The 25,358-nt window shown below is 42.4% G+C and overlaps 1 protein-coding gene across 3 annotated transcripts in view; it reads left to right on the top strand.

Annotated features, from left to right (window-relative positions):
* Positions 1–25,358, top strand: part of prkar1b (protein kinase, cAMP-dependent, regulatory, type I, beta) — a 54,963-nt gene that overhangs the window by 13,813 nt on the left and 15,792 nt on the right. For all 3 annotated transcript variants that reach the window (XM_058654164.1, XM_058654165.1, XM_058654166.1), the window contains 4 exons: positions 1,818–1,909; positions 18,058–18,119; positions 20,835–20,881; positions 24,107–24,265. In XM_058654164.1, coding sequence (XP_058510147.1) covers positions 1,818–1,909; positions 18,058–18,119; positions 20,835–20,881; positions 24,107–24,265 — 360 coding nt within the window. The remainder of the gene's footprint in view (positions 1–1,817; positions 1,910–18,057; positions 18,120–20,834; positions 20,882–24,106; positions 24,266–25,358) is intronic.

Consider the following 25,358-nt stretch of genomic DNA (forward strand, 5'->3'; position numbering starts at 1 on the left):
TACACATGCAAACACAAACACACACACACACCCTCGTAGCTATGTCATTACTGTGCTCATTCGTTTGTAATTAGCCTGACACAAAATTAATTGCTTGGTAATGACATAATGGCATGAACCCTGATCACCAGGCTGTAATCTCATGGCCAGCGAAGCATGTATTATGAGTGTGTGTGTGTGTGTGTGTGTGTGTGTGCTTGTATTTGTTACCTCTTAATGACCTTTTCTGCCCTAAACACTGACCTTTTTCGGTCCAGTAGTCCTCACAGGGACCAAAACCTGGTACTTTCTGAAGAACCAGTTAAGTTAGGGATAAGATATGAATTGTGAAATGAACTTTTCATCCCATATTTGAAATAAATTGAATTTCACATAAATAGTGACAGCCCTATTGTGGTTAGGTCAAGTTAAGGGTTTGGCATTAACTGGTCAGAAGCATTTTTCACTCTGTCTTTCTCGACAAACATTTGATAGATTTGAGTGATCACTCTTTGGTTTAAAGTGAATCAGGACTCAGTAGTACTATGTGGATGTAAAACGCCCACTTTGGATACTCCCTCAACAGGTTTGCGTTGGTGTTAACAGAGACCTTTGCACTGACATCTTCCTACATCATCAATTCAATTGAAAATGAACCAGTGGTTTAAATGAGCACAAGCAGGTAGACAAACCCACTCATCTGTGTGGACATCCCCATCACAAGGTGGGAGCAAGATTCATTTTTAGAAGATATGAAAAGGACTCCATGAAATCTATCGCATGGCTTGCATCATACTGTATGTATATTAAGTTCCTAAAAAAAAAAAGTATTGAATTTGACCCACCTCATAAATCCTTGTAGGTTAAGTCATCACGACTTAACCTACAATAATTTATAAGGTTCATTCATGTGGCTTTTTTCCCAATAGGTTAGAGGCTAAAGATGTCTTTTTGCTGATTTTTATTTTTTTTTTGCTGATTGGAAAAAGTTCTACCACTGAGCCCTCTGGGTGTCTGTGGCCTCCTCTAAATGAGTATCCGGGCCACAACAGCCTCTTTTTCTTTCTGTCCACTGACTAAGCAGTGGACAGGGATAAAAAGTTGGTCCTTTTTTTATTCTACATGTGATGTGGTTGTGTGTGTGTGTGTGTGTGTGTGCACGTGCGTGTGTGTTATAGTGTGCGCGTTGTGCAGTTCTCTGTGGTTGTCTTCTTGTGGAGACATCTGTTGGTTTAACGTAATTACAGCTTACGCTCGGAGACAAAACACGTGCGCTCAAATGCATACCCGCATACACAGTCCTGTCTCTCTGAGTTTTGCTGCAGAAAGAAATGATTTGTTCGATCTTCATACTTTTTCCACATTTGTCTTTGAGTTACTTTTTGCTTTTCCCAACTGATGGTAAAAAAAAGGGGGCTTCCCTTCAAGGATGCCTCTTTATAAGTAAAGACTTCTGTGGCTTTGTTGTGGCTACAGCTAACAGCCATTCCCATATGATTTCTCTCTCTCTCTCTCTCTCATACACACACACACACCACAGAGACTGGGACATGAAAATGCATGTTTTATGAATGAGTTCAGGCCTCTTGTGAATTTTTCAGGGCTGTGTGACATTTTGAGCGTAATCCCTGAACAGATGGGCTTTCCCAAAAATACACAGACACATTTGTGGGCTATTCCTTTCAGAGTTTGCCAATACGCTGCTCTTTAATTACTCAATTTAGTCTGCCTTTGAAGTCAGGTCTATTACGCATTTGTGCTGGTTTGTTTCATGTGTCCACCTGCGTATTGTTGTTGCAGTCTTCGTTATCATAGATATTCCAACTTTGCCTACACAGGTGATCCCAAAGGACTACAAGACCATGACCGCCTTGGCCAAAGCCATCTCCAAGAATGTGCTGTTCGCTCACTTGGATGACAATGAGAGAAGGTATGAAACTGCTGTGACCCCAAAGTCTTCTTTAATAGGTTTGCTCAGCATCCAGTGTACAGATTGTATTTGTGTGTGTGAGTGTTTGTTACTGGTAGTGAGCTGATTAAGTCATGAAAAAGGCCATTGTTCCAGTTAAGTGTATTGGCCTTGTGGCCACTGTGTGCCAGTGTTGTCTGCTGCAGGAGCATCTCACGATATGGCAGAGAGAAGGAGGGGTTAATGTAGAGTAATGTGGGAACAACTGGAAGTGTTTGTGTATGTTGTATTGCATTGTGTTGTTAGTTGCCATGGGAACCCACTGTATGTGTATCACGGTATGGGTGGTGGTACATTTATGCATTGCTCAGAATTCAAATATTGTTATTCATTTTGCCAAAGATGCCAATTTTGCTCTGCCATCTGCTCTTATTCAATGTTCTTTTCACATTCCTCCTCTCTTCAATTATCCCATCTAACTCTACCATCTGTCTGCCATGTCCACTGATGACTGGTTCTGGCTCTGACAGGGAAGGGGGTGTTGTGGGAAAGGCTCTCAGGTGGCTGGTGGTCCCGCCCACCGGCTGAAATAGTGTTTCATTGGCGGTGAGAATCCATTATGCCACATGGAAAGGAAAACACCGGCGCTTTCCTCGTTGGCTAAAGCCTCCAAAGACCAAACTCAAAACACACTCTTTCTAGTCTTTCATCAGCTGACAATTTACTGTGCTCCCTTGGCCCAAGCACACACACTGATTGCATGTCAGTGCCCCTGAAGCAGCCGCAAGCAGAGCGCAACATGTGATAGGTCTGGACAGTCCTGAGGAACTATGTACTTGGGTGGCTGATGTGGCAGATTAGAATTACATTAGAGAAATATGTGGCAGTAGACCATAAACCATCAGGTTTTAATGTACCCAAGGCCTTTTGACATGCTAAGCTATTTAATGGCGCTGTCGTCAGCCCATGAAACCATGCATGATGAAGAACTTATTCGACTGGCTGTCATGTTTGCTGTCTCACTACACGCAGCTCGCATCAATCATTAATTCTCTGCACACAGAAATTCATTGTTGTGTGATTTGTGGGTGAACATGCAGCTATCAATGCTGACGGCTCTTGCAGTGAGAACCCCCATGTGATTTGGGGGATTTTGCAGGGACATGGCAGGTCGTTGACTTTGCCTTCTTCCTCTAGCTCTCCGCTGCTCTCTCAGGCTCCCCCCTCTCTTCTGTTCTTCCTCACTCTTGGCTTCCAGCTGATGATGCTCGATGGCTGGCTGGTGGCTCGGTCGCACTGCGGTTGTGTTGCGGTTGTTGTGCCTGGAGCACCCTAGCAGACAGATGTACATTGATGTATAGCAAATGTGCTCCTCCAGCATTAATGAAAAAAACTTTGCCAAGCTGGTCTTTGAGCATTACTGCTTTGTCACAGAGAAACAAACATTAATCCACTTTCTGCACTTCCTCAAATGTTATAAATAATGGTAATGTACAACATTAGTCTTGACAGAAAGCCTGTTACTACTGGCAACACAGGGGACCATGAAGACAAACTTTTGCTTTTTGATGCCTTCTGTCATTGGCATTGATGAAGAACACTGTCTTCTTCCAATGTGCCAAAACTGTCACAGAGAGAGAGACGCACATTAGCAGATGTATTTTGACTTCTCTCTCTCTGTATCGCACTATTTCTCTATTCCCTTGGTGTGCAGACAGCTGGCCATTTGGGTTATGAGACATTCTGTGAAGAGTTAGTGGGAGCTACTTGACATAAGGAAGAAGAGTCATACATCATGGGATGACAGATCGTTATAGGCAGAAACTGCTTCTGAATTGTATCTCATCTGACTGCTTTTATAAAAAGCTTATTGTTTTATGGCTCCATGAGAAAAAGGGGACGAGGCAACACATTTGATTAGCCTCTCACATGTTCATATGCAAATGAATCACATAACAATTTGTTCTCTGATTGGCAGTATGTTATGATATGTTATCATCCCCATGAGTAATAAGCACAATCAAAAACAATCAGACCTCTCTTTTCGTCTCTTTTGTGAAGAATAATCGGGGGACTTTTCACAGTAATTGTCAGGAATTGATAATAAGATTTGTAATCTTATGTTGCGAGTCAAATGTACACATTTCAAAATGTTAAACGTTTATTACTTGGGTATCTAGTGATAAATGTGACTCTATTTTCATATTAGGTGTCCAAGTGCACACATTTTTCTGGTTACTCCCTTTAAGTCTAGAGGATGGACCCATCATATGCACCTGTGTTGCTATGAATCAGGTAGTATGTGTAAGTATACTGTAATTGTGCACACAGTAAATTAGTGGTGGACGGATTCTTTTGGGCAGTGATTCTTTCTCATTAGTTTTCTGTTGTGTCTGAAATTACAGTAATAAGCCACACATGAGAAAAAAATATCCACAAGGGCAACATCAAGTAGATTCAAGCAATGTAAACTTGTGATGTTTAATGCTCTAGAGAGAAGAAAAGCTGCATAATACGTATGTTCACAGTATAGAGTGTCCCTGTCCTGCAGAGGTAAGACATATAATATAAACACATATCCCTCTACATACACATGTGCATAAGCAAGTCCACTAAATACCACCATCACTACAAAGGACAATGAGGATTTAATGATCATAGATGACATGCATGCATTTAAACACACACAAACACACACACACGTGCACGTGTGCACACACGCATGCACGCCCACATTCTCAAGTATGCATTTTAGACTTTGTTCCCAGTGTGGCTGTTCCAGCTGGGAATGTGGAGTCTTTGATGAACACACCATTTCATATGTCAAACTTTATGGACTCTATGTTTCAGAGCTGTACCAGCTGTGTGTGTGTGTGTGTGTAGTCCATTTTAACCTGTTTTGCTTTGCAGAATATAGCAAAAAAAAGATGAAAAAACTAAAACTACAGGCGGAATTGAAACACACTGTACCGTCAGCGAACAGTATTTCTGTGTGTTTTTCATAATGACCTTGACTGACTTCTGAACCTCTGCCATGGTGTGGCTCCCAGCGGGCCACAGGGTGGAGCTCCTTTTTCTCTGAACATTAGCCGCCATAATGACCTCATTATGATATGCCCACACAAACAGACACACAAGCACACACGATAAACAGGGAACAGGTGTTCGATTTCATATTGTGCTGAGCCTGGGTTTCTAACACCCAAATCAGCTTGCAACCACCTGTCTCAATACTGTTGGCGTACAGTCGTTGTTACCATATCAAATGAACTTAATATCAAATTTTTCCTCCTGAATCTGGGATTATTTTGTTCCGTTTCAGCTAATTTACCGCACGTAGATGATCGTTTTCAGATTCTGGCCTTTTATAAAAAAAAAAAAATATCAGGATTGATAACATAATCTTTTGCACAAATTTGGATATCTGCTCTCGGCCACAGTGTCAATACGCATTTTCGTGTGTACATAAAGCTTATTTGACCAGGTGCACCCTCAGATGAGATTTGCTGGCCTATCTACAAACCACTTCCCCATATTACATGCTCATTTAGAACTTGTCTTTTGATACGGTCAACAATAGGCCTATTGCCTGTTAAAACACATTTGTGTTAACTGTAATGGTTTCGTATCAGTTTCCTACCTAAGTGGTATGAAAATGAGACCTCTGATAGCGGTAGAGCGTTTTGTTTTTCGTCACTTTTTATGCACACCCGTATAAATGACCTTGATGATCTGCTGCCTCTTTTGTGAGCATGAATGCAACAATGGAGGGAAGGTAGGAAGGAACAGATACAGGAGCAATTGTGTCACCTTCAGTGATGAATTACATAAGAAGGCACCCCTGGGATTTCTGTCGGAGGATTTATTTTTCCCAGGATGCAAACCAAACACTTACAAATACACTCGTATACGTATGCGCGTGCTCATCAGGTTGTAGCCTCCTGCCTGTGTGCATTAGTCTAATGCCCTTACACCACAAAACACTCTCCTGGGGACCGAACAGACTCGAGAAGCTCTCTGTGTAACCACACAGTCTGGCAAGTATTGGGAAACCCTGTTTATACATTTATACCATTCCTTAAGCTGTGTTTGCAGAGTCTATGTAAGACTACATTCTTAAATAACATTAACTGTCTGTTAAGAGGAGTTGTTAAATCTTTTTACATCAGAACCCAAGCTGTACATCAACAACACATGACTTCATCTTTAACATGTCTATTATACAAGAAATACAAGAAAATACTTTTCTTGTCAACAATTCTATAAGAAAATGTGTTTTTTTTTTGCAGTTAAAAGGTTACAGCTGAGGATTCAGAGGGGGAAAGGGATTGTACAGACGTGGTGATTATTGCATCCTGCCTGTTTTAATCCTCTGATTAACAAGCAGAGTAATGAGCTGATGAAGTGACCGATTAGTTGACCTCTGACCCCCAACTCTGACCTCTACACCTTTCCCACTAGCATCTGCTGATGGACGGGGAACATCTTTAGTGGATTGGCTCCTTCTCTCTGTTTATGGTGCTTTAAGAGGTGCAAAATCAGTGAGCGACAGAACACTTAAATAAACAAACAGTAGCGAAAGGACCGACACTAAAAACGACCCAGGAGAGACCTGTGTCGCCTCATGTTCCAGCGGAAGTTTATTTAAGGCCTATGTTATGGAACAAGTCAACAAAGAAGATGCGGCGTGAGATAGTGGTGCTGTGAAGTCATATCAGATGAACACAGCTCTCATCATCATATCTGATAGCTCATTCATTTGAATCAGGCTCCATATCAATAGACATGAGACTCAAGCTTGGTGCTCCAGTTAATGGGTTCATGACTGAAACAGATACACTCCTCCTGAACTGAACGGCACCGGCAGCGTGATTTTGCTGAGATGTGACTAAATGCAGCCACACACTTGCTACATAAACATCCACATGCATCAGATTGTGTTGTTAACATACAGCAGCCCCTAGAGGGTGTTTTTGCCACACACATAGATGATTCACATGTGAATCTGTCACTTGAGCCATTGCCTGTGGTAGACATAAGGTACTTGTCCTGCACACTTGTTAAATTGAGTTACTGTCCTTTATGACATCACCATCGTAACAGTAAATACTGGAAAATACGAGGTACATTTTGTATCGGCATAGAAGTTAGAACAATCAAAATGAGAAGATTTAAATTGCAGCCTTTGCAATTACTTGCATTGTTTCGAACTGGGATTTAAATTTAAAATCACATTGATTGTTCAGTCGTATATATTTGAATCTGTGTGTGTGTGTTGGCTTTACAGTTATTTGTGCATTTTCAGGCCATTGTGAGGACCTGTTTCTCTGTGTGTTCAGGTGCACGAGCTGTGGAGATGTGTGATGCCGTATATGATTTAAATTTTATGGCGGGCTATGCATTAATTGCAGTCTGCTGTTTAGCTTGTTTGCAGTTCTGTTTGTGTTTCCTGTCTTACCGACTCCCTCATTGACAGTCTGTGTGTTCTCACATCCCCGTTCTTCCTGAGAGCCTGGTGGTCCTCCTTTCCCCTTTTCAGAATTCACTTCTTTATTTCTTTCTTTCTCTCTCTCTCTCTCTTTTTCTTCCTGTCTTTCTCCCTCTCTCAGTCGTTCACATTTACATCCACACTCACATCCAGTCCGTCCCCCACAGCCTCCTCTGTCCCCTGCATGGCTTTGTGTTGTTGCCACAATGCCAGGGGCCAGGCAATGAGGTCACTCTCCACAGGAGACCTGCAGGCCTGACTGAACCTCGACCATCCCCACCACCGTCCAGTGCGCGGAGACTCACGGGACGACCCCCACCCCAGCACATCACATCTCCGCTTCAGCTCAGACAACTTCACATTTCAGCTGAAGGAAACCGCGCGGACAAACGTAGCATTTGAAGAACGTTCATATCAGCCAGACTGCATGCTCGCAGGCCAATAACACACTCACACACACATCAACATGTGCACACTTGTATGAGCAAACACACAGTTACACTGCACACAATTGCACAGATAGCTGGAAACTTTTGTCCTCACTTCTACCCTCTGCTGTGTTTCAACCTGCCTCCTGCTGTCTCTTCCGCCCCCTGTCATCTCTCTCCATCCTTCCCTCTCTCTCTCAATTTCTCCATCCAGCTCTCTATAAAGCAATGACTCATGTGGCCGCGATAAGTGTCTGGAGTCCCTTTAGAACCTCGTAATCCTTCCAAAATGTACCCCCGAGTCTGTGCCGGACAGGTTTCCAGCTAGCTATGATTCATCCCTGCCTTTTCAGCTGCTTATACCATCAGTGTCAGTGTGTGTGTGTGTGTGTGTGCACGTGCGTGATTGGTTTGCATGTGTGGACATGCGTCTACATTGAAGCACTTCCTGTTCCAGTGAATGTGAATGTGCGTGTATACTTGTGTGCAATATGTTTCACTGATGCACATGAAGGATCAATAAAATGTGGATGTGCTTCTCTGTCGACATTTGCATGTACAGTGTATGTGAATATTTATCTTGCGGTAAACAGGGAAAGGGAGAGAAACTGGCCTCTATTTTGGATTCAAACACTTCAGGATCAAATGTCTCCAGTGGGAGTATTGAATCAGTGAATCATCTCAGTCTGTCTTGAAAGAAAATATTTCTCGTAATGATTTGACAGCTGAGAAGGTGAAAGTAGAACATTAGCTACCTTTGTGTGTGTGTGTGTGTGTGTGTGTCCGGCGCTACCAGAGTGAGGTGTGAATTAGGGTGTTTGTGATCATGGAGAGTGTCACGTTTCATCTCTGAATGAATATGTAGGCTGAATGTGCAAGTGTGCATGACAGTGACTTCCTAACCAGTGTTTGCCCCCGCTGTGAGGACATGATGTTCCTGCAACTCTTCAGTGCCTTTATAGCTCAGTCGAGCCCAGAGAACAACCCACACACTGACCATCACACATTAGCTGAGGACAGAGAAGCTCAGTGCCCTATAAAATAGCCTTGGTTGGCCCATGGCCTCCTATTGTATACATCCCGTCTGCTTTGTCTATGCTACTGTGATAGGTTCCAGTGCACAGACACAGACAACAGTCTTGTTATAGCGTGTTAATTCTCCCATGACCTCCTCATCACTTTGTTGGTGTTACTCTGGTTGAGTTTCATTTAGATAAGAGGCAGTCAGTCTATTTCCAGGCTTCATAGGTTTCAGTATGTGAGGTCTTGTGGAGTCGGTGTTGCAGATTTTGGGGCATCATAGAGCAATTGAACTAATTGAGCAATATTTTTTTTTTTTTAAAGTTGTTTCATTGATTATTTTATCTTGTTAAATGACTTGAATTTTGTTCACATTATTAAAAAACAAATCATGAGATGCAGCAGATCTCCCTGTCTGCTTCATAAATAACCTTGCAAGACAGTTCCTCCACATTATGGACAGTATACAGTAACAACAGCAACCTATATATAAATCCGTAGATTCAGAGGGAAAGGCAATGCTTTATGATTGTCAATAATCTATTTACAATAAATGTACTCAGAAATCTGTTCTTTTTATTCATTCATTTATTTATTCATTCATTCATTCATTCATTCATTCATTCATTATTCAGTGTAGTCGAACCTCTCAGATCTACTCTTTTAAAGTCATAATAAAATAAATGTCAGTAGTTTGTTTTAATCTGTATCCATAATTGAGCGTGTTCCTGGTGTTACAGTTAAAAAGCTTAGCACTTGCTAACACTGGTACATTCCTTTGTGTTAGCACATTATCTGCAAGGTGCTAGTTAGTTGCTCAACACTATCCAGGTCTGCCTGTTGTGTCTCTGATGAAGCTCTCTGTTTACAGCAGGGAAGGCCTTGTGTCAGTCAGATGTCAGCCATTGCATGTCAGCTATTCAGGCCCCCCCATACACCCTGTACACCTATTACCTAACTGCTGTGATGAGGTTTTTTACAAACTACACATACAGTACATATACAGTGTGATGTAGCCTTTAGCACTTCTATAGTGGATATCTCCTTCTCTTCCCGTCATCTAATCATCTACTCATCCTTCCCTTCCTCCCTCCTCAGGCACCCTCAGGCTTTTTAGACTTCTCTTTCTGTCTCAGCTGTCCACTCTTATACATTTGTGTTTGAGTGTGCACAATAGTGTGCTGTGTTGTGTAAACACCTATTTGGTTTGAACCCTTAAAAGGACAACTTGTGTCCCAGTCGGCCCCTCAGATGCTTATCTTGTTCTCGTGCTTGTCTTCTGTGAGGTGAGAATGAGGGAGTGGGGGGGGGCGGGCAGAGGCGAGAGGAGAGGAAAAGACATGCCCGCAGGACAGCGGCATCTCTTGTGATGTTAAGCAACGTGTCAGGATGTGTGTGTATGTCTGTGTGAAAGAGAGCGAATGAGAGAGGAACATAAAAGAAGCGCAGCTCTAGGCACCTGTACACAATATATAGACGGTCTGTATGTAATATTCGTGTGTGTTCAGTAGACTAATCACTTAAATATGTATCTTCAAGGTTTCTGCTGTGCTTTCTTTGTGACTCTCTCTGACACATCCCCCTGTAAACACATCAGAGCGGGTGAGATTTAGCCCTGCCTGATTCAGCGTTGCCCTTTTTCCCTCTAAGTGGAGGAAGAACTCACTTTTGTCAGCCCCGGGGCAATAAACAGCAGAGTCAATGGTGCGTTAGAAAAAAGCATGAAAATACACAAGTCCTGAAAATCTGATCTAGATAGACACAATTAAAAAAAAAAAAAGTTTAACAGAAGATAGTCAACAGCACAGCAGCATAATCACTATGTTGGGGAAAAAAATGAAATGTGGAAAGGAAAGGTAGAGGAAAGAAGGGAAACAGGGTTGGACATGTTTGTGATGTTTTTAGGCTGACATCATGGCTACATCACCACGTAGCGTGTGTTGGATCATCAGGTAGGCCCATAAAACAGCTTTGTCACTCTACACACAGTAATCTGAACATAAGAGAGCTGGGAACCCTTTAGATCTCCAGTGCAGAGATTTAGCTCGATGTGTCAGACTTAATGTTTTTATCCTTTCTCCATTTACCCTAGAAATCTTTAAATCTCCAAATTTGAGCTAATCATGTCTTGTAAACATAGCCAACTCTATTGTTCAACTAGTGTTAGGGCTTTGGGATTTTTACACAGTGTGTCCACAGTGGACACAATAGGTGTATTAAGATGTTTATGACCTTTCTAGTCTATGAATTCTGAGAAAAACAGGCCTAAGTGTGGCACAAATAGGGTATTGGGAACATAGGCTGGAAACAAATAAATAGCATCACAACTTAAGGTAGATTGGAGCTGTAGCCTTACGACCCTAAGTGACTAAACAGCCTTGTTAGGGAATGTCGGAAGATACGCCGTAGTTATGGAAGTTTCTGCAGAAACATACAAGTAATTCTGTGACTCTGACCATCAAAAGGTTCAAATGTGACGTATGTTTATTATCAAGACACTGTCAAAATCTGATGTTGATTCTTCACACCATGACACGTCTTCATCTCTGCTCACATCCTCTTGCCAATTGCTTCTTTTCCTCTTCAGACTGGACCTTTCTTCCTCTGCCATGCAACTCCAACGCTTACCTTCCTGATGCGAACCTGGCTCTGTGTACTTGTGGTAGAGGGTGCTATAATATACTCATTTAAATCCCTTTACATATTGCTGACTGTCCCATTTTTCCTCTCTTCAAAGCCGATCTATTTTCATGCCAGCAACACAACAGTAATAGAAAAGCATTGGTGTAACAATAGTGTGCTGGTATGAGGTGATATTTCATATCTCCCTTTGATAAAGTTGGCAGTGGAAGACTAGTAGAGTGCATGGTGCCAGTCCTGATTCAGTTGTTGCTTAGCCTGTTTCATAGGACTACTGTTGTTAGGCTTAAAGGTTTCAGGAAAGCAGAGCCAAAATGCTGGCAATGATGAGATGTCTCATGAAGTTCTTCTGGTTTGTTGAATGAGTGGAGTTGAGGTGGTGGAGCTCAGAGATAGTGGGAAGTGTTTTGTGACTTCTGAGGCACATGCAGAAAGAAAAAATTCTTCTTGCTGAGCTTTATTTGTTAATCTGGTCGTCTCACATCACTTTATCTTAAAAAAGTTGACAGGACTAATTCCTCTGAGTGATAATAAAGCGGCTTAGTTGCGCCATGGTTTGATAAATGCAACCCTTATTGACCTGCCAGTGACCCTTGGATCAGATTTTCCACCTGGACAAAATGGCACCTGTTTCAGGAACGTAGACATTTCACCAACATCTGTTTCTGAATCATTTGAGAAGAACACATGCTTCGTTTTATGTCAACATGTACAACTGCAGTGAAAATATTTGTTAATGAGGGTTGTTTGGTGGTCGTCAGTGATGTTTCCCTTGCTGAGTCAACGCATCAGACTGAATCAGTTGTCCAGGCATCTCTTAGCAAAAACAACATGAAGAGGTGTGGCTTTGCAGGATTTGAAAATGAACATCACAATCACAGTTTAAAGCATAAAAATACACGCTGGCCCAAGTAGATGCAGTTTTCTTTTAATGACCCATGTCTTTCAGTCATTTGCAAAACGAAATTGGACAAAACTAAGGGCACAGCCAAGGGAAATATGGACCTTGCCTCTGCACTCTGGAATTAGAGACTCATTTTTGCTCAGGGGGTCTGATAAGTGCAGAAATTATGATTGACACACTGGGTTCCTACAGCAGGTTTTGGCAGCAGTGTACAGGTCACACAGACCTGCAGCATAAATGCACGGACCCTCCTTCAGTGCACATGCGGTATATTTAGGTCAACTGAGACACAGATCTACATTTTGAGAGAGCAGGATTCATCCAGGTTTACACCCTCTTATAAACCCACCAGGGCCAGGTGTGTGGGTTTAACACACTGTGCTCTCTGCCCTCTGTTGGTTTTAAGTACAACTTCCAACATTTAATCACACAGCTGATTTTAAACGGACTTCTGTAGACCTCCACGTATGCGAACATTAGCTCAATTTAGATCCTTGAGACAAAAATACCGGTCCAAAGTGTTTCGTTTCTATTACGGACTTAAAAAAAGTCTTCAGTGTGCAATAGCCCATTGTGAGTTTGCGGAATAGTGTTCTGAAGCTTATCATTTTATCAGACCTGGAGTTTTAGATCTCCACGGACCACATCCAAAACGCAGAAACGCAGAGTGGGTAAAAAGCCACTTAAGTTTTAGAAAAGCAAGGGTTCTTTTTTTTCCCCTCGCATGGCCTTGGCCTCATCTCTCCTCACACATTGTTGACCATCTAAGTGGCCATTGCCACCAGTCGTAAATGGTTATGTCCACTTGTAAACCTGCAGGACCACCTCTGTGCTGCATAGTTGCCTGCCTGTGCCTTCTGTACAGGCTGGGAGACATCACACCAGACAAAGACACTGACGTTCAAAAATAATGTTTAAATGAGTGGTCTGATCTGTGATGTTATGGCTTTGGAAGTGAAGTATAGTAAAAACTCCTTATACCCTTTAAAACAAAAGTTGTTATTATGCAGGGCCACATGGTGGCCTAGTGGTTAGCACTGTTGCCTTGCAGCAATAAGACATGTTTCTTCGTGGAGTTTGCATGTTCTCCCTTTGTGTACTTTAATGTGACGTTAATTTGACACTCTAAATCAGGGGTGTACCTTGCTCTATGTCAGCTGGGATTGGCTGCAGTGGTCGTGGTAGACAATGAATGAATGTATTATTGTTTACTTGTATTATTACAAATGTATTGTGATTCAATTACTAATTTCATTATTAGAATGTCTTATAATGTTCCTGTTTTGTTAGTTATATAAGGTGATGTGGCAGTTTTGATGGGATCTGTGATTCAATGGGATCTCTTTAGAAAGCCTTGACCAAGTAAGACACGACGCATGCTTGTGTGGCTTCTCCTCAGAGTTTGGAGACTAGTGTGAGGGAACGGGCAGCAGCTGGAACGGACTGGTATCTCCGTCTTTCACCGGGCCTCCAGGGAGAGACAGGGCACGTGCCAAGAGCACTTACATCATAAATTTCCTCCCTGAACTCTTCAGAGCTTTATAATTATGCCTCTTTCATCTCTTTCTCACACTCACACTTTCATCTGCCTTAGCATTGTCGGTTACGTGTGTCTGTCTGCATGTGAGTGGAGAACCGCGTGTACATGCTTATATTACTCGATGGTTTCGAGTCAATTCCATTGTGAGCACAATGGGGTGAGTTGGTTGTCCCATGTGGTTTGCTGTGGCTGCTTGTGCTCAACTTTAAACTGTGGACATTAAACTGCACACCACTTAGTCAGCCTCATAAACTTTTCCACCTTACTGTGATATACCCATAATGAGTCACACAACAAGGCTAATAAACAAATCTAATTCATGTTTGCATGTTTATTTTTGTGAGTTTGCTTGACCCTGAACACATTGTGCTGACTAATCGCAACTCTTCACGTCGGTAAACAGAAAGCAGTGCTGAAGTTGTGTTGTTCATGGCAACCTTTATTTAAAGTAGTTGAGAATGTGTTCAGGACACTCACTGTGTTGTTGGTTAGAAGCGCCGAAAACACAATATCAGCAAACCTTTTTTTTTTTCTAATCTCGTATTCGTAATTACGTTGGCACCTTAATAGCTACAAGATGTAAAACTGTGTGAAAATAAGGAATGCTTCTTCTCACAGCTGTATATTTACATATGAGCGCAAAGTCTCGTAACCCCTTTTTTAAGTTTTATGTTAGGCCTCGTCATCTCGATCGGTTACCCTACAAAACTTAAACATATTATTCAAATCAAGTGCATATTTCTTGTCGTCATGCTATTGCAGATGTCTCTCAACTTGCAATAACAAAGACTATTGTTCAGGCAGAATCTCAATTAGTATAAAGTATGGCAGTGAAAATTAATTGTGCAAGCACCTACGGCATGAACGCTGTGGCAGCCAAACCAGTGGCACAATCCTGCCAAGCCAAAACAAAGCTTGGAGAGCTGAGAAGTTCCCATATGCGGTGCAGTTGTTGCTTATTTTGATTTTTGCAAAACCTCCTCCAAACAGATGGAGTGAGCATTGTGTCTCCCCATGAAGGTGTTGTGTAACGCAACGGTCTGCGCTCCATTAAGAAACACAAAGACATGGCGGCACGCTGCACTGCTAAAGAGTCCTTTGGTGGCAACGGCATAATGGCAGTGTTGTCTTTTGAGATACTAATGTTAGAGATAAGGTGTCTGCTGCCGAACAAATAAACAGCTGTGATGTAGGAAAGATTAGTGAAGGAGGGATGAGGTACGAGGGGAAAGCCGCCAATGCCAAGCCAGGAAGAACAACAAGCAATCCAGCTACAAAAGCAGGCTTGATTTTTATTTCATTAGTGACTGGAATCCCCCAAGCTCACCACGTCTTTATGGGGTTTTGAGAAGAATAATAGCCTGTTGCCACGTTGTTGTGTGTATGTGTATAAGAGAGAGTGAAGGAGCACGTAAACGTTTCCTGTCATTTTAACACAACCGCACACATGCACACACACACACGATGTGGAGAGAGGCTTAGTTAATCAGATGTTTATTATAAAATAGGTTAATGATGAGCACAGCAAATGTACTGTCATTTTGATGTCATCTGCTCTTCTATGCTGCTTCACTGTCATGATAGCAGCTCATATTATTAAAGAGGTGCCACTACCAATGGACACAGCTTTGTGCAGTCTGAACAAAGAAAATTATGTCACCATGTATGAAGGTAATTAACAAATGGTAACTACATGGATCACTTACGCATGTTTCGGTCTATTCTCATGCATACATGTGTACAACGAAATACAGTATGTGTGAAGTTATTCACACGTACACCCCTTTTTGGGGAATCATCTTTAGGGTGACAGAAGGTGAACTTCCTAGCCAGACCAGGTTCTCTCTGTCTCTTTGTCTCTGTCAGAACAGCACGTCCATTGTAAGGGGAATAGGGCCGTGCCTTTTCCTAAGGTCAGAGGGGCTACAGGTAGCGGAAAGGACAAGATTAATCACTTTATCTGGGAAAGGCACAGGGAGGGTGGGGGGGTGGGGGGATAGGTGGGTCACGGAGAGAATTAGAGATAAGAGATAGACAATTGCGAGGGGAGAGGAAGAGAAAAAGTGATTGAGAACTGACAGGACGGAAGTGTGGGATGAAGAAAGGGAAAGAGAGTCAGGGAGAATTGAGAGGAAGCAATTACCTGCGTAAGTGTCTTTGTTGTGCTCACCTAAGCATTCAGTGAGGGGCAGGGTATAGAAGAGAGAGAGACGGTCAAGGGTAATTACCTAAACACAGGTTTGCTTGCCTTTGATCCTCTCACTCTGACAATGCGGTGCAGCCCCAAACATCCTTCTGGCCATGTAATGCATTATTACTATCATCAAGTCCGTCACCACCACCACAACCACCAAAAGGCATACACCAAAGTGCAACCTATGTATTTTCTCCCAAAGAATATATGATATTAACCACAATCATATGACATGAATCGTACGACAATGGACCAAATTTCCCGTGGTATTTTCACACACTTTATTAGGGATAAGTGATCTGAAATCCACAGCCCCGACTCTCCCTGAACAAACAGACTCTGTGCCAGGCGCAGGGCGTTACAGATGTGAGGAGAGCGGAGCGCACTCCTGCAGATGTTGCACTGACTAAACACCATCAAAGAGTTTGCGTGTCATAGGAGAGTGCCAGTGTTCCTGTGTTCCTCACAAATGTGTTGTTATTCTTACAAGTGTGCGCAAGTGTGTTGACATGCACCCCTGAGTGGATCAGTTGCATGCGTAGTACCACGTGTATGTACTGGAGGACGTGTCGTAGAAGTGAGTGTGTGTATGCATCTTTTAGCTCGTGCACTTCAAAGAGTGTGCGTGTGTCGCTGAGGACGTGAGTCAATGGCCAGCTGCATCACACAGGGCCTACCTGTGAGCGGAGCTGGCTCAAATCCACCTTCCCGAGTCTGCTTTTTATTCACTGTCACATAAACAAATACCAGCCGGGTCTATTCACCTCCAAACCTTTTAATAACAGCCTCAGATCTCTCCCCACCATCTGTTGACCTGCATTTCTTCTCTTTTTTTCACCCGGACAAGTTTTCATAAAGCAACACTGCAACACTTAACATGTTTATGTTCCACAAGGTTTGCACATTATTTTGCATAAACCTGTGTGTTTTCATAGGCGATATACATGCATATTCTGACACCAAACACGCACAGAACGGGCTTAGACTCGCCGACACTCACTCAGCAGGTCATGTCTTTGATACGTCTGACCCTCTTTTATTGTTGTTACTATATTTCTATAAGACGGGTGGTATGCAACTGATTAGATAGATAAATACACCCTGAAGGTGTGAGACGGGCAGAGAGGAGGAGAGGAGAAAGGCTTCTAAGTTCTCTCTTGTCCCGACACATCCCTGCATTGGAACTTTAATCTGCTGAGGCTTCATGCATTCAAATGGACCAGTTAGGAAGAGTCTAACAGTCACTTTCCCCGCTGTGCTGAAACAGAAATTAAGTGCTTAGGCACGGACGATTTTGTTTGCTTTCTCAAGAAGAGGGTTTTTTTAGGATAGGAGATACATGCTTTGATCATGTTATGTAGCGACATGTTCCAGCCTATATACGCCTGCAAAGATGTAAAGACGCCGGGGAAAGCGGTTGAAGCTTAGCTCTTGATATTTGTGTGATGTTTGGCAGGTACCTCATTTGATTAAGCAGAATTCCCAAAGTTATTTCAAACAAGTGTAATAATGGATGCTTGCCAAAAGACATGGTTGAATAGAGGCTTCAGAACCTTAGAACTCTACGGGCCGTATTTCAAACCCGATACAATGTGAGTGTTTTTGCCAATTTCAGACTAACACTGTTGCCATTTTCCTGTCCAACTCCGTTATTGTTTAATAGCAAATGCACTTAAATCCATGCCTGTGTTGGTCTTAAAACGAGGTGTGGTCGCACATGTAATTGGCACATTGCTGCAGTGGAAAGCGATTGCATGATTGACCATCACAAACTTGGTCCAAAGGTACTGTGCAGTACTTTACAAGGGCACACTATCAACATCACAATGTGCATGTGACTAGGCAGCCTTAACTCTAGGGCTAACATAATGTACAGCCATGTTAATGACAATTATGTTCTCTCTCGCCCTCCCTTCCTTTTCCTCCTGCTTCCTTCTTTCCTCCTTCCTTTCTAGTGACATATTTGATGCCATGTTCCCGGTCACTCACATTGCAGGAGAAACAGTCATCCAGCAAGGTATGTAAATGTCTGACTGGTAGTTTTGCTTCAGGAAAACAAAGCCTAAAACCACGGGCGACAATAGATATTGAAATATACCGTATGTTTTTATCCACTGCACTAGTTGATATAAAAAGCAACACTCTGACAACGTAGACTCTTCGAGTTCATCACATCGACATATGCCGTATCTGATCCACCCAGCCACTTAAGTGGAAAAGTAGCAATTAGTGTGCTGGTTGCACTGGTTACCCTTCGATGGCTTTATCTCAAAGAATGCATGTATTGCATTGCTACCAAGACTCATAGTCACTTCATCCTGTTACACCCTTTTCCCTCCCTTTTCCACTTTTTGCCTCACCCTCGCATTCCCTCAGCCTGCACCAGATGTCAGGTCCCTCTCCTCCGCTTAACCACAGTCATTGACGTCTTCACTAGACATCCCCAGACTTTGAAGGAACACAGGACTTAACAGAGCCAGACTGTATTTTTCCAGTGCCCCCCCACTCAAACTCCTATCAAGCACATACCCAGACGCGTTTAAACACATATTTAAATGCTGAAAACACACATCCTCATAGACGAATGCTCACTGTCTGTATACCACCACATTCACACCTGCGCAAAATCGAAAGCGTGCCTTGCAAACACGTTCACCTGGATGTGAAGTCAAGGAAAACTGTCAACATCATCGCTCATTTGATCCTACCTACTCCAAGTCAGCATCTGGGAGTATGTCAGGCCTAATTTGGTGATAATAAGTCTAGCTATCTTTGCAGGGCCCCCAACCCTAGACAGCCCATTGTTATATACACGTTAGTGTGTGGTACATATATACAATAGTGATGTCATTGCTAATGTCTGGACTACTGTACAGCTTCAAGAATCTACCCGTGCTACTGGCCCATCACACACTGTTTAGACACCACCAGGAGTTATTGACTCAGCGGCTGTACTGGTATTTAAACAAAAGGAGAATTCACTCAATGCAAAATGCAGGACAGGAGTTATTTCCATAAAATCTGTTGTGTATTCCATTTTTTAATTTTATTTTTTACATTATTATGCATATATTCATTGTTGTTTTTGACACTAAGGTGAACAAGTGGTCCAGGACTTACTTACGGATTGTTCTTGACCCAACCTAACCTTTAATATAAAATTCCTAACTGGACATCTTTTGCTCGGTGGTGCACCAGCATTTTTAAAATATGTCCGAGGCCGAGGATGTACCCCATGTCTTCCTTTTGAGCACAACCAGAGAACATTAACAGTGTCTATGACAATTACCCCGTGTTAAAACGAGGCCACCCTGAGCACACCAGCCCGTGTGTGTGTGTGTGTGTGTGTGTGTCTATATGTTTGTGCACGTTCTGGTCAAATATTTGCCTGCACTCTCAGGCACAGGGGATTGGAAAGGCCGAAAACAAAGGCCAGAGAACCAAAGTGGTAAAAGGCAGGAAGAGTAGAAGAGAAGAAAGATGAGAGCGAGAGGGACCTGAAAGAAAGATAGATGAGATGAAAGAAGGAGCGACAGAGAGAAAGAGAGAGGGGGATAGCAGAGGGCCAGGTTGCAGAAGGCTGTGTGCGTGTGTGTGTGTGTGTGTGTGTGTCTCTGGGGTCTCCACGGACAGACCATCAGACAGACGAGGAGCATTTTTGTGACAGACGGAGCTATATGATTAACGAGCACTCTCCACTCAATATTAATTAGCCATGTGAACTCCTGTGAACTTTGCGCACATGGCACTCCCCGCCTTTCAACTCGTCAGAGGAACATTCACACAAAAAAACACGAGTACACACATACGCAGAGTCATACACACCCTCATTTGGTACCTCTGAAATGCATACACAAGCATACTTGTGTCATGTATGTTCATGCATCACTAGCCACTCTTACCTGTGAATGGGGTTGCACTTATATTCTTATTGTGTGTGAGAGGTTGCTGCAGGGAGAGTTTCACAGTGCTTATGTGTTTTCTGTCAGTCTATTTTAATAATCCCCCCCCCCCCCACCACCCTCAGCCCTATGTAATGGATAGCATAATTAAAGGAACACTGCCATTTTTCAGCCTTATCTCCAGACTAGATGCTTTCAGTGGACAACCACCTACATCCTGTGGCTCACATCAAGGGTTAGGGTTCACTTTGAAAGCACAGCACACCACCATCAGTGACACAAAGGGGATCCCGTCAGACAAACACACAAAACTCAACCAGACAAACAAACCAAGGTTGAGTTCCATTTTTTTAAACTCATGTGCGTTTATTGAGTTTTATTTTTTTCAGATCCCAAATGGACACCGTGAAACGTTTGTCTGTGTCAGAAACTTTCAGAAACTTGTGTCAGAAACTTTCAGCACACATTTGAAATGATAGACTATTCCTTGATTTATTCTTTACTGGGGGGCTGTAGCTCTGCATCCTTGGCCGGAGTTTACATTATTAAAAGTACAGTGTAGGAAATCTTGGTCTGCCCCAAAACTTTACAGGCTGAACCCCAACAATGTGTGTAACTTGGTTCAGTCCTCCAACACATAGAAAACTAATAGAAAACCTGATCCAAGTATTTGACAGATTTCAAACTCATTGCCCAGAGTAACTTCCTTTTTGGTTGAATGGTTTATCCACTGTTCAGAGTAAGAGGAAAAATAAACTTCCTGGTTGGTTCAAAGCCAGGTATTTTTCTCGTCACTCACAAACTCCTGTTTTCTCTTCTCTCCCGTCCAGGTGATGAAGGAGACAACTTCTACGTTATTGACCAAGGTGAAGTGGACGTAAGTGGCTCACACAGAGATACAAACACAAAAACATGTGTACTTATTCATTCTAATTTCTCTCTCTTTAGAACAATTCCTGCCATTAACATTAACCTGAACTCATATATCTATAAATATCTATCTCACTCCGTCAGCTCTTCCATTTTCTCCCAAAAAAACCTTCAAACTTTGTGGATGTATTTCTGAGTTCCTTGGGGAACGCAGTGTTGAATTCATATCGATGACATCATCTTTGTTAATGGGGGGATTTGGGATGATAATGGGTTGACATTCTAGACCGTGGCTTTGTGTGTTTGTCAGTACAACCCTTTAATTCCCACAGATCATAATCATCATACTATTTTCTTTGCAGCAACCCCCCCACATGAACAGGCCGCTCTGTTTGAATAGGCATAAAACATAAAGTTGTATTATAGTTTATGCCCCTTTATTCACCTTCTTTTAAGGGTTGGTCCTAAAAATTGTGACTCAGTGGGAACGCCAAGCCGTCCCAACTGATATTACGACAATGTTTACCTCCAACAATAGACAGGTTGTATTGGATTGCCCCCATGTTTTGTTCGGTTTCCCTCTGATGACAATCTGAACATGGTGCTTTAGAATCCAGTGCCCTGTGAAGATTGCCGAACTGAGAATGTTCTTTGTTTTAGCAAGTCTGACACAGAGCGATAGAGTTAAGTGGAGAGATAACACAGGAGCTGACGGAAAGTTAAACAGGAAGTGACCTTATCGGCTTACAGCGGTGAGCGCAGGGTAACAGGAGTGAGGCAGGTTGGCAAGCTTGACCGGACTTGCCAATATAGACAGCCCACCGAGGTGTGCAAATACTGCACGTAGAGATGGTCTACTCGATAGACAAAACCAGCCATTACTGCCGCCTGTTTCGAGATGTGCCATCGTGATTGTTTTCAGAGGAGCCGTGGCAAACTTGCACACTTGCACTTCCACACACTAACCTCAACTGTGATAAGATATTGCCTGCTCAGTCAAATAAAGTTTTGGTGCTTATCATATCACACTGCATATATTCTATTCATGCTCACTTAGGTTCTTTATATAAATCTGTCTGTGTTAACTTTACTTCACCTATAAGTTTACAGTTCTGTTCAGTCCTACAGCTTCAGAATCCATTTCTGTCTGCTCTCACCTAAGACTTTGGCCTTATAGTCATCGGCTCTCACAAGCAGGGCCATGTCAATCAGCGTCCAAGCTGGGGGTGAACACCCCTGTCCCCTGCCTCACTGTGACCCACACCACATCCTCCTCTACTCCACCATCCACCCATCTGTCTGCACAGACAGCTGCTGCCTCCAACTAAATGTTACTAAAGTGTGGAGATGTCTTTAATTAAATTGGGGTGTGAATCTGCTGGCATCCCACGAAAACCTCTGGAAGCTGACACCGATTTTATCATTCCTCCATGTCTGTGTGCACACAAATGCATACATGTCACAGACTTTATGTATATATGGGTTTTTAAGAAGAGAAATTAGGCCCTCAATCCAAAATGATCTAAATGAAAGGTTATTTCTCCACTAAATATCACATATCTAGCACTACAGATTAATATATCTATATTATACTATACTTTTAGTGAATCTTAAGGTTATTATGTACTTTGACCTCCATGTAAACAGTTCATTGTGTTCTTATTGTCTTGTGGAATGGTGGCGTTTCAATGTAAAATAAACCTGAAATTGCTTCAAGACAGAAAATGCACTTCAAGTGACTACAAACAGAAACAATGCCTGCTCATACACCAGACTTTGAGATTTGTTGCCTCTTAATTAGCACCAGACACACACAGTCTGCTGTAGTTAAATAAAATATATCTGTGACAGCTGTGGGACAGAAGACATTGTTCAAGACTAAGAGTGCTTCATACTTTGTCATCACGAACTCCATTTTACCTTCTCTAAACTGCTGACGTATTACTGTACGTTTCCATTTTTTTACATTTTCAATATTGTGTGTGTGTGTGTGTGAGAGGAGCCAAACAGGATCACATGTACAGAAGTAAAGAATAAATGCAAAGTCTTTGTCTTTAGGGAAAACTTAAAGATATAATATGGAACATTTCTGCATTTAAGTATCCAAAAAAATCCGACTTGATTGTACTTACACACATGGACAAAATTGTTGGTGCCCTTCGGGTTAATGAAAGAAAAACTCACAATGGTCACAGAAATAACTTGAATCTGACAAAAGTAATAATAAATAAAAATTCTATGAAATTTAACCAGTGAAAGTCAGACATTGCTTTTCAACCATGCTTCAACAGAATTATTTAAAAAAAATAAACTCATCCCTAGAAATCTGTGTTTCATCTGGTCACCTTTGTATGAGATCATCTCTGCTACAAGGAAATATTTGGTTCTACTAGTTAGCCAGTGTGTTGTCTTTAGTTTTTTCATTTTTATTGTGTTTATTTATCACTAGTGGAACAAGACTCCTCATTGATGTTCGCTTCACGTTGTTCTAGGTCTTTTGTTATTGTTTTGATTTAGGGACCGCTAACAGCTGAAATTACATACTCTTTGTTTAAGCATTAGCTCAGGAAACTGCAAAAGAGCCTGTTATATGACCCGTATGTTCTGATGTAATGCTTTAGTAACATTCATATAATTGTTCTTCTTCTGGGCGTGATGTAACTGTAACCAGCACTTTGCACCTCGGAGGCCATAACAGTTTATAGTGAAGGACGATTCCCTGGTGATACACTGAGCCTTGAATAATGGCATTGCAACAATTCTGAAAATCCGCCACGGCCACAGGAGGGATAAAGGCTCTTTATTAAGTCAATAAGATATTGGGTAATGTGTCAACAGGTGAAACCGTAACAGCCCCAGAGACAGCCTGAATGAGCCCCAGTGAGGTTTTATTGTCTGTTAAGCTATACTGATTGCCCTAAATAGAGCTGCACATGACAGTGTATGTGTTTGTTTTAGATGTGAAGGTAGACCCACAAAATCTACCACAGCTTTTTTTTGTTCTAAATCAAAGCAAAGACTCTAAAAAGACATGGTGGAGGAAATAAAAGGGGTGGTTGGAGGTTGGAGGGAGGGATCAGATCCTTTTGGAAGGTCTCATCTTAGGGCTTAGCGAGGATCTCATGTTCAAGCCTCGTGAGCATACCAAGGAACCCAGAGAAAATAGATGATTGACATTCTTCAGAAGCATTTACAGCCCTATCCATCAATTTCTGTGTCACTCTGTCTGCAGGTGTATGTGAACGGCGAGTGGGTGACCAGTATTGGAGAAGGGGGGAGTTTTGGAGAGCTGGCCCTGATCTATGGAACTCCCAGAGCTGCCACTGTCAAGGCCAAGACTGATCTTAAACTGTGGGGTATCGACCGAGACAGCTACCGGCGCATCCTCATGGTAGGAACTTCAACATTCTGACCTGACAGTTTCCACTTTTAGAGGTTGTTTTAGGTTGTTAATATCACACTAAAGATAGAAAGAGAACCACTGCTTGGGTAGCTATTAATTAACTCCGACGCGGAGACGTAAATGTGGTGCATAATTAATTGTCCCAAGGCTACACCACACTAACCTCATTGTGTACCCACACACACACACACAAACACTGCAGAAGCCTTGTACCAGCCAGATCAGCATCGCCACCCATGGTCAGAGAAATTGTTGACTCTTTTCTTTATTCAGCAGAAGCCAAGCAATCTAGGAAACTACTAATTTTGCAGGTTAATTGAATCGCATGATTTTAACAGCTGCCACACAGCGACAAAGCAACAGAGAGAACTGTGATGGCGCTGACTCTCTACACGCTCACCATTCATGGTCCTTCCTCCTCCTCCTCCTCCTCGTCTTTAAATAGAATAGTTTACACAATTTTTTTTAATGCTCAAAACAGACACATGCCACATACTCAGTTGGTCACATCCTCCTCTAGGTTTGATTCTAAATGAATGGGGCCAGAAAAGTAGAAGAGGAGGGGAGTGGGTGAGGGCTGCAGTGGAGACACAGCGGGTCAACTCGAATGCCTCAGCATACATGTCCCGCTCTAGGAGCCTATCTGGCAGGAATGTCTAAATGTTTAAACTGGAAACACAAGGTGCTCTGCCCAAGTTGTCATACCCAGCTCTCTCTCACACACACATACGCATGCACACACACACAGGTTTGTGCAGCTATTCTTGTTAGGACACTGCATTCACTTGCAGTCTTATCCCTAACCCTAACCATAACCAGTTAATGTCTAACCCTAACCTTACCACAATTCACACCTTAGTCATAACTTTTACCAGAGATTCAGAAATGACTTTCAGTATCATCAGGACTGAGCTTTGGTCTTCTGCTCCTGACAAGGTCAGTGTTTATACCAGAAAAGGCCTTGAAGGGGTTAAAATAAAAATACACACAGTTGCTTCTGCTCATCTAAATTCCACCTTGAATGTTCCTAGAGCACCATATTCCAAATAAATTAGATTAGCCTCCAATTAACCTTCCAAAT

The sequence above is a fragment of the Solea solea genome, chromosome 16 (assembly GCF_958295425.1).
Source record: "Solea solea chromosome 16, fSolSol10.1, whole genome shotgun sequence".
Classification (NCBI taxonomy): Eukaryota; Metazoa; Chordata; class Actinopteri; order Pleuronectiformes; family Soleidae; genus Solea; species Solea solea.